Raw genomic sequence first — 10,796 nt, 5'->3', positions numbered from 1 at the left:
CTCTCTTCCCCAACTTTTAAAATATTTGATTTTAACCGAAAAATTTTAATTACCTCTGATTGAATTTTTTTATCTCGATCTACATATTATTATTAAGAATTATCGGGAAGAAGAAAGAAAAACAATTGAAACTAAAGACAAAATTTATTATTTTTAATTTAATCAAGTCTAGTTAAATAAATCTAGAGAGGATCTCTATTAAATTTAGAAAAATAAAATTTTTTCATTTAAATATTGTATTCTATAGAAATATATTATATACTCTATAGAAATATTTGCGCGAACTTGCTCCATAAAATTTTTGTGAAATATTTTTTCGCATTATTCTGGATTTGTCTACGATCATGAATCACGAATGAACATCACGAAAGTCATAGCTCGGCTACAGTGTTTATCGTTGCATGCCCGACATAACAAATAATACCGTTCGCAATGTGCGGTGCGAGACCCACGCAGACACAGAATTCCGTACCTACTCATGTAAGAGTGTTATATATAAATATACAAAAGAGGAAAAAAGAGATATATATGTATACATAAGTACATGTATATGTTTATGAGATTATATATATTAGATTATATATACACATATATATATATATATATATATATATATATATGTGTGTGTGTATATGGCTGCAAAAGCAAAAGTTATCGTAGCTAACGTCGATGTTTAGGGTTGTTTGTAGGCGAACGGAGGCTGGGCCTCCTGCGAATCTATGACATGTCTGAGAAATAATGCCGATTGCGGGTACATATATCTGCGAATGCACACCCAGAACACACACACACACACACACACACACACACACACACACACACACACACACACACCACACACACACCCCACACACCCACACCACACACACACACACACACACACACACACACACATCACGCGCGCGCGCGCGCGCACACACACACATACCCACCCACCCACACACCCACACACACCCACCCACCCACACACACACACACACACACACACACACACACACACACACACACACACACACACACACACATGCTCACGCGCGTATCATAAGCATACTTGACAGGTATGTGCACATGCGCAGTTGCATATCCGTGTTTGATGTACGGACGAACGTTGCGGAAGGTTGCACGATGCTCCGCGGTCACACGCATTGTAAACGGGGAGGATGTGACGTATCGTGAAGAGTGAAATTCTATCTGTGTCAATCTCTCTTTCAACGATGTACCAAATGAATATTCCGAAAATAAAGTTTAATCGTTTTCATGTCCGTCTAACAATTCAGCGTCCGCTTGAGTAGCCATGTTAACATTCAACTTGTTTCCCGCAGAGGGAAGGATCGTTTTATCAGCCGGATACACGTAATTACGTAAGTGGGAAAAAAATTAATAGATATAAAGGTAGAAAAATCTTTGGTACGTGAGAACGGCGGCTGGCGATTGCGCGATTCTCAAAACACGGCGTTCGCGAATATCCAATCGAGGTAAGAGTTCACGCGAGTGTATATTCCCGGAAATCCGGGTTCACCGCAACGGATCCCCCAGGACACTATCCCTATGCTGATCCATCTGCCGTTGGCGAGTTGATGTAGCAACGGACCGCCCGAGTCCCCCTAAAAAAAAAAAGTTCATTCATCAAACTTGGTAATACGTTTTCTCTCGACTTCAAGTTTAAATAAAATATTAAGGTAGTTTCTTTCGGGTTTTCTTCAAGAAGAGCGCGATATTTGTCGAAGATCAGATCTGGCTAGTAGTTCACACGCGCTTAATATTTCATCGTCGTAACATCACATCGCGTTTACCACTTTACCGAAGTAAATAAATTATCTCACTTGACAAGCGTCGCGGCCTCCCGCATAAGCGCCAGCACATAAAGTAGTATTCGGAATCAGTTGCGTGAAACTGCGAACGCATCTCTCTTGAGGCCACACCGGCACTTCGACTTCCAATAGCACTGTACTAACTGGCCCTCCATAATATTGTGTGCCCCAACCTAAAAATATTTATCGCTTTTAAATTACAAGAATAATTTCTGTTTTATTTTTTTTTCCTCATTTTTTTCATTAAAGAGAGAGAGAGAGAGAGAGAGAGAGAGCCAAGAAAGTTCATCGTATTGCTACAATATAATTTTATATTCATACCAAAATAAAAAGTAATTTACAAGATAAAAATGGCAAACAAATTTTTGAACAGAAAAAATTAATGGAGATTATTATTTTTTTTAATACTTTATATACTTCAGAAATAATAGGATTTGTTTGCGCTAACCGATAACGATGGCGTTTTTATGCTCAAACGATTGCTGAATGGGCGGAAGACAGATGGGCCAGATGTAGCTGTTAAACACGGTGGGCCGATGAATCTTAATGATAGCGATGTCGTTCTCGTAGGTGTTCTGTTTGAAGTCCCGGTGCATACGTATCTCGGATACCATGAAATCCATCGCCCGTGTCTCTTCGGACGTGGTGAAATCGTACTCGCCGAGTCTCACGGTGATGTCGCGTGGTTTATATCTATAAAAGACGACAGGCGCGACACGGGTATAACTGTAATTCGTTATTCCGATCCACCGTCTAACTGTTCACTTCGTAGTTACGACAAGTGGACAAAGCGAACGTGTTTCGTGCGTTAGAGCCTCGAACGAAAATATAAAATATGACGGCACGCCGAAAACATTATAAAGTCTAAGCGCGATTGCCGCATAACCGCAAGAATATGAACGTTGTTCCACCTGAAATACCGCCTGAATCGTAATCTTTGCTCGTAAACTTTGAAGACGTATACGTGCCCTAAAATGAATATTGCAAATGAATATTGCGTGCGTATATTTCTTTCTTTATTGCAACTCTTCTTATCGCAATTCTTCCTCTTAATGTAGTTCAAATCAATTTTCTATCATCATTATACAAATAATATTAACATTAATATAAAATACAACACAGTATTGATTTATATGTGAAGAAAATTATAATCAAAGTCAAATCAAGAATTTTTGCTTAATGTATTATAATAACAAAATAGCTTGAAACTCACGAGGGGTATAATCGAGGTATTAAAAATTTGTTTATTTTGATAATTAATCTCTTTACGAAAAGGATTAGAAATCTTAATGAACATTTAGGTAAAAAATATATTAATGAATACTACAACTCTGAACACACTGTTGAAATGTTATAAAAAAAAAATAAAATAATTGGACAAATAATATATCACGATGACTCTTGAAAAGACTTGACAAATAAGAAGGCATTAAGAGTCAGACGCGATAATTGGTGCGTGGTAATTTATTAAAAATTATTGTGTGAATTCATAAAAGAGGCATCGATAAAATAATTATCGAAGTTAGTAGTATACCTGTAAACGCAGTGTGCGGCGGTAAGTACATGCCTGTCGGTGATGAGCACACCCCCGCAATATTGAATCGCACCTTGTCTAAGAAGAGCCACCATCCACGGCCACTCTTTAGGGTCAGCTGGCTTGCCACCCGCGACTCTGGTCGTTGTTCTCGCGGTTGTGCCACATCCTCTAGGTCTTCGTGGTTTCCTCGTCTCTTGCTCCCCCGATATCGCGTCTTTTCGCAAATTGGTTTCGCCGTTTGCCTTGTTGGTGGATGGCCCGTTTTCATCCTTGTTCTCTTGGGTTTCGTCCCACTCTTCACCATCGTCATCGAGACCTGAGAAAGGAAAACGAAGAATTTGAAGTGCACACACGTGGTACTCTCGTTCAGCTAAGCGGATACTTGATACCACGAAGAAAAGATAGATATTTGTCAAGAAAGTGCACGTGCATTTACTGCACGTATGCGAGTAGTCTGACATAAATAAATAAAAGTATATACGTATACATGATCGTATTATTTAACTAAAATGAGGATTACTGTCTAATTCCTAATATCGTAAAAAAAAATAATTTTTAATTAATTTACCAAATAATATTTGTTTCTAAAAACAAACAAATAGAAATAATACATACTTGCTATCGCCGGTAACATGCTGGCTAAATCATCGTGAAATGTTTTTTCCGATCGAGCTGTCGCAATGCTATCCGGGCAACACACACCAATGTACCTGCGACGAAAAAAACAGTTAATAATAGGAACGATCGGTGGCAAGCAACAGTGAAGCACGATGTAAGCCTACGTCTGCTCTATTATGCACATATATTCCATAAATCGCGCAGAGTTCGGGCGGAACTCCTCAAGGACGCACCCACTGAAATGTTTGCAATGGCCGCTCCGGTTCCCCGGTGCAATGCAAGCTTGATGTGCTTTCTAGAAAAAAAAAAAAAAAGAAAAAGAAAAAACAAATTTGTATTACAATATTCTTTGGAATACTCTGTGAGCATATATATTAGGCGACGTTCACAATGACGCACCTGCTTACTTAAAGTTCCGGGACCTAAATTAACAAGTCGCTTGTTGCGAAGAGAAACTCGCGGAACATTTTCCAGAAATTTATGTAGTTCCGCATGTTGAAGACGTGCTTCCCATTCCGAACTTCCGACTGCTGCCGGATCTGAGAAATATAGGACATATCATATGCATCGATGAACATGTTGCATGTATACGTGTTTGAGTAAATCTGTGTATGACATAACGAAATTAATGAGGACTACCAGAGGATAAAGAAGTGATACATGATACATTATCAGAGTAACACGATTTGGCTATTTCCGCTGAAAGAATTCATCTTCTGAAACTTTTAAAAATGAAAGAGAACCAATTTGCCTTTTTAATCGCGATTTATTATGCTCATTACGATGATGTATTTGCATTTAATACATATGTTAAAAAAATATGAATATTTGTTAAAAATAACTTTATTATGCTTACGGTTATAAAAAGAGCTATCACACGAATAAATTTAATGTACTTAATTATAACACAAAAATGTTTTTCTCTTTTGCTGAAAAATTTAATAATTTATTCTAACTTAACATAAAAATATTTCTATTGATTTATACTGATATTATTAAAAAAATTAATTAAGTTAATTCAAATTTTAAATTAATTTAATGTAATGTTTTTCCGTAATGCGTATTTTTAGTGTAAAAAATTTAGATATCACATTTATGTAATAATATATATGTAACAATATGTAATAATAATGCTTACTTGTAATATTCTGGAAATCGGCAGGAAGACATCGACAGCATTGAAAGATGCATAATAAAGAGAACAACACAAATCGATGAATACCAGCGTGCGTCATTTAAATTATCGTCGGCACCACTTTTTATATGACAAGTCACAAGAAAATACAACGGCGGCTTTTTGGTAAAGTCAACCTCGGCAACTAGAGAACGGACAATGACTCTGAAATATGGAAAACCGCCTCTTATATATATATATATATATATACGCCTGTATGATATGGAACCATGCAAACGTTCTCTTCAAGTTGGATATCTTCCGTTAGGCGCTCATAATTCTTATATCTCGTAAAAAATAATATAATAAAAATATCATAATATACTAATTATTATATTTTCACTATTATTATTTAATATTAGTTAATTAATTGTTAAATTGATATCAATATATTTGATGCAAAAAATAATTTATCATTTAAAAAAGAAAAATGGAAACACATATACGCAAGAGAAAAAGTTTATGTTAACGCCATTAAAATGTTTATTGTAATTTGAATGAATATTTTATTAAAATTTATTTCTAATTTATTAAGCTGTATTTATGTTCGGTGTTACATTTGCCATATTTACAATATTAAAGTACCAAAAAATATCTTATGTCTGCTGCATTGTGTTGATTCAATGCGGTAACTCGACGTAGCTGCTTCGATGCAGTCTTCGATCATTCAATGAACCTATTAACGCCGCATAATTGATGTAAAGGCTAAGGTCGCGGATCAGGAGCCGTTTCGTGGAAATGGAGGAGCGAAGCTTGAGGAGAATTACGCACGACCTGTCCGGACGGAAAGGTTAATTCATGCGAATTCATGCGAATACCCGGCTTCGCATACGCTTGTCGAAGTGAGGAGTAATGGACGGCCAGTAACTTGAGAAATATTCGATTCCGTTCGACGTTTCATTAAACCGCTCGACACCGCAGACTCGGCACGTCGCGACGGGATCTCGAGAAGGATAGCGGGACCACGTTCATCCAGCGAGAAGAGAGAAGAGAACGAGACGTGGACGGGCGAGGGGAAAATCGTGCGGGCGAAGAGGGACGGAGAGGGAACGAGGCTCTCTCTTTATCCAAGGCAGACAAATCCAACGATCTTCCGTCTCCGTCTCTAAATGCGATACTTGAGAAAACGGACATCACCCACATACCTGTTCAGGCCATTGGCTTCGCCACGTACACGCGGCGTACGCACGCACGCACGCACGCACGCACGCACGCACGCACGCACGCACGCACGCAAGCGAGCAAGCGCACACATCGACATGCGAGACGCGCACACGTAAACGATGCGTGAGAAGCGAACGACGACTTGCGTGTCTCTTTAAGCGAACGGTTAGACACGTATAAACGTTATTTAACACTTAGAATTAAAATTATTTTCATATTGCGGATATTCGGTGCTAAAAATGGCAGCTCTGATTTTTACCTCGCGTTGAAACTTCGCAACACGCGGGCTTTACTTAGATATAAATAAAATGTTGATACGTTCCTGCTTAATGTAGATATGGACCACTTAGGGATTTCTTAATGATGTCCATACCATTTCGCCGAAGGGGAAGAACACGACTCAGCTGGGATTGAGAGAAGCGCGCTCCGGCATTTTACGCATGTTGGCTACCTATTTATGCACGCATCATTGATCGTTCCGAATGAGATGTAACTCACAGTCGACTTTGCCAATAACGGGTTACGCTCGTTTGGCATCCTTTTTCCTTTTCTGAATAAGAATTCTCCGTAATTCTTTTATTCGACAAATGTAAGTGGATGTAAAAAGAAATTTGGAAGTTAAATTAATAGAATGAGAAATATGCAAGATGCGTTGAAAAATTTAATTACTTAAAATTCTACATAAAATTACGTTATTTTGTTGATAAAGTCTAATAAAATGATTTTTCAACATTAGAAAAGCGTGCCATCTGCATTGTGCGTTCAATTGTACGCAAAAAATGTTCGACTTCGAGTCCCCGAGTTTCCGGGTTTAATGCATTGTGCGTTTAACAGTAAATTCGTCACTCGCGTTCCAGAATCGACATCTTCGGTGCTGCACTTCGATGCTGAAAAGGACGTTATTACTCGAATATGGTCCTTCGTGGCAGAAATCCCGCATTTCACAAGGCCTCACGTAAGGTTCGCGTGCAAACAAAATTGGCTCGCCACAAAACGACTTTACATGGGAAAAGGGGACACCGTGACTTTTTCAGAACGTTCATTATATATACAACGTATATTTTTGTAACAGAGTTTACGTAACTACAAAAGAATTAAAAGAGAAATAAGATCAAAAATTTAAATGCCAACATTGAAGTCACTGGTGAAAATTATCATTATTCAAATTTGCCTCGAGACCTTTCATTTAAGATCGAGAGTTTAAGATTTCCGTCCCAATCTGTTTGTGAGTAAGATTAATTTGACATCACATAGTCTCTCACGATTTTGAAAGAAGATGGATGTATTATACGTTATAAATTTATGTGTATTATGTATGTGTATAATGTATGTGTATAAAGAGATGCTTATAACATGATTACATTGAAAATTTGATGAGAATCTGTCACATTATCACTTTTATATACACATATGTGTTATTATTTAGTAATATCTTTGCTGTGAATGAAAAGTGAACAGTGGCAATGAAAAGATTAAGGCACTGAGTAAGGAATGACTACTACTATGATCGGTCAAAGCAGGTGTCGATGGACATGTTAAAAATAACACGCAAAGAAGTTAGAGCGATGACAATCCAATTCCTTGGCGTCACGTACCGACTTTACGATCTTTCTTCGAAGATATTCGATCATGAGATACGTTTGCGTTGCTTGATAGCCGCCGTAAGAAGAAACGGGAGACGCAAAGTGCGCGCGTGTATCTAGAATGATGGAGAATGACGGAAGATGAGAAGGAGAAAGAGACAGAGTGAAATCCGGAGAGATCGCGATTCGGGGGCAAAAGCCCGGGGCATCACCATTTAAGGTATCCTGTACATATCCCTTTCTGCTCGGTGCGTCACTTTGGCACGCATAATCGCGAGATACTTTGCACGCCGTTATCTACCTCCTAAACAGAATCTCCTCTACGCCATATATTTCCATATCTTTGCGAGGGGAAGATACGAAGTTTTGCTCAAGCGGTAAACTAAACGAGAAATGCTAATACAATAATTAAACATAGCGCAGATTATCATAATAATGGAGAATTATAATATTTTACAGTACTAATATTTAAAAAATACTATATTTATGTACACATAGCATGACAACATTATTATTATGTATTTGTCAGATTGGCGACAAATAATTGCGATGATGAAATATAAAATATTACTGCGATAACAGTATGATAATTATGTTACTTTTATATGAAGGTACTGAAGAATTATATCTCATATTATTTAAGGATAAAATTCCTAACAACTAATTGCAAAACGTAATTAAAGATAAGTGAATTAGAGATATGTTTGAAATTTACGAGACATTAGAAATGTTTCATCTTGGTTAATATGAAAGGTAACTAATCAGGGAATTCCTAAGAACCATCGCACGCATTCGGAGATTAAAGGGCGAAACAGGGAAGATGGAATAATAAACGAGAAAGGGAAGCACGCGCTAACGAGATTTGGGTTTCTATCTGTCACCCCCGTCTTTTCGATTCTAATGATAATTAAACGCAAACTAAAATGCGGATAACAAGATGAAAAGTCGTTTTATAGGTTTCTTAGAAAAGAAAAACGTCCTTTTCAATCTAATTCTTGTTTCCTCCCTATAATTTTTATTCAATTTTAATTAAAAGATGTCTTAAATATTTACAAAGTGTAAAAGGTTGTTTAATAGGAGAATGGAATTTGTCGTAATACTTTAATTAAACGGTGTCAGATAGAAATACAGAATATACAGCTAAATTTATTCAAAGAAAATTAAATTTGTAATACCTTTATTTTCCTTGAAAAATTCGACATTATAAATAATAAAAAATGTAATTAAAAGAATAGATCTGATCACTACGTGATGAAATATCGAAAAATAAATTATTCTCAGATTTATACGCAAAAAGAATTGCTCGATAGAAGATAAAGATAAAGATAGATTGCTTTACACTCTCATGTTAAATTAAAAAATATTTTTAGCAAAACTTGTTTACAACTTTAAATTATTTTTATCAGTAAATTTTACTTGCGATAACTTATTTCAAAGAATAATACAAGGGAATAGATATAAATGCAAGTACGAAATGTCGCTTAAATGTAAAATGTCCCTTGGAAATAAGAGGTCGTAAAGAAGTAAAGCCATAAGCCGTAAAATCGGTGCCGCTCGGTGAATATTCTAACTCGGAAGTTTATAACTCCATTGTGTCATCATAGATAAGAAAATATGTAATGGAAAGTGAAGACACCATCGAGATTATCGTTTATTAAAAAAAAAAAGCAGTTTGTTTTCTTGCGACGCGTAAACTTGTCTATTTCCGCGTAGAAAATCGCTGGGATTCATCAATTTTCCCTACGATATTTTTACCCCTCGATAGCTTGACATGATATGTCATTTTCGCGCTTTAAAGAATTTATATTTTACATTATATTCACTCCAGGATCAAATATATCAGAATGTACGGTTTGAAATATATAACTCTAGACTTAATTCTCTGGCAAGAAACATTTTAGAAGGGTGAACTTTCTCTATTTCTATTTCAGAGCTTAATTTACTACGCGATATGATCTTTTGAAAGCTATAAACGACGACAATTGTAAACTATGAAATTGTGAAAGGTAATGATAAATTTAATAAGGAGTTTATTAAAACTTGACATTGGGGCTTTCAATGTCTCGAAGCAAATGAGTCTGTTTATCACTTTTTTAAATTAAAAACCAAGCTCGTACATCCTATGGCAGTATATTAGTACCTAATGGCCAAAACCATCCTAGTCACGCTTCGAAACGGTAAACGAAACGTCCACACGACACGAGGGGCCGCGGGCGAATCGGGAAAGTGCGATCGAAGTTGACCAGGGAGGCCAGAGGACTCGCTTGCCTCGTAAACTAACGAGACGTCGAAGCGGTAATGCCGATCATAATTCGCGAGAAGTTACGAAGTGAACGGCCGCATATCGTATCGCGTAGTCGTGCGCTTCGAGATGGCATAATTGGTATATAAAGTAGAAATTAAGTTGGTAGCCACTCAGCGCGAGTGAAACTCTGTGTTGGGACCCGCGAGAAGATCGTCCGGGACTTCGCTCGTTCACGGGAACCGCATTGGGTTACTGCCTTGTATTTTGCGTGTGTTTTCCGCGGACAACGCTTAAATTACCGTAAAGGAGCGCGCGGTGATAAAATCGCGAAAAATACGACTGAGTGCGTACGGACCTCCGATAATATCGACGGCGTTAATAAGCGGGAGAAATATCGGGTGGCGAGATTATCAGATATATATATATATATATATATATATATATATATATATATATATGTCGCAACCAATAAATCTGAGATTTTCATAGCATTTTTGTCATAGCATTGTTTCATAGCATTTTTCACAGAAATTATTCGTCGGAGAAACTACTTTACCATTTTATGGACAAATGAAGGTAAGAATATTTCGGTCAAATTTTTTTAATGTAATTACGATTCCGATAAATAAAAATTTTGACAGATTTAATAAATAAATAAATTAAA

General features: G+C 36.9%; 1 protein-coding gene across 1 annotated transcript; it reads right to left on the bottom strand.

Annotated features, from left to right (window-relative positions):
• Nucleotides 1-1,230: 1,230 nt before the first annotated feature.
• Nucleotides 1,231-6,729, bottom strand: LOC105433194 (trypsin-1). The gene is made up of 8 exons (XM_089074148.1): nucleotides 5,105-6,729; nucleotides 4,366-4,505; nucleotides 4,131-4,261; nucleotides 3,964-4,058; nucleotides 3,346-3,664; nucleotides 2,260-2,504; nucleotides 1,824-1,984; nucleotides 1,231-1,604 (listed from the first exon to the last, which is right to left on the bottom strand). The coding sequence occupies exons 1-8, from the start codon at nucleotides 5,199-5,201 to the stop codon at nucleotides 1,443-1,445; spliced, it is 1,350 nt and encodes a 449-aa protein (XP_088930274.1). The 5' UTR covers nucleotides 5,202-6,729; the 3' UTR covers nucleotides 1,231-1,442.
• Nucleotides 6,730-10,796: the final 4,067 nt, after the last annotated feature.

Source organism: Pogonomyrmex barbatus, unplaced genomic scaffold, assembly GCF_055798465.1.
Source record: "Pogonomyrmex barbatus isolate J1 unplaced genomic scaffold, ASM5579846v1 scaffold1, whole genome shotgun sequence".
NCBI lineage: Eukaryota > Metazoa > Arthropoda > Insecta > Hymenoptera > Formicidae > Pogonomyrmex > Pogonomyrmex barbatus.
This window is presented reverse-complemented; position numbering and strand designations above follow the sequence as displayed.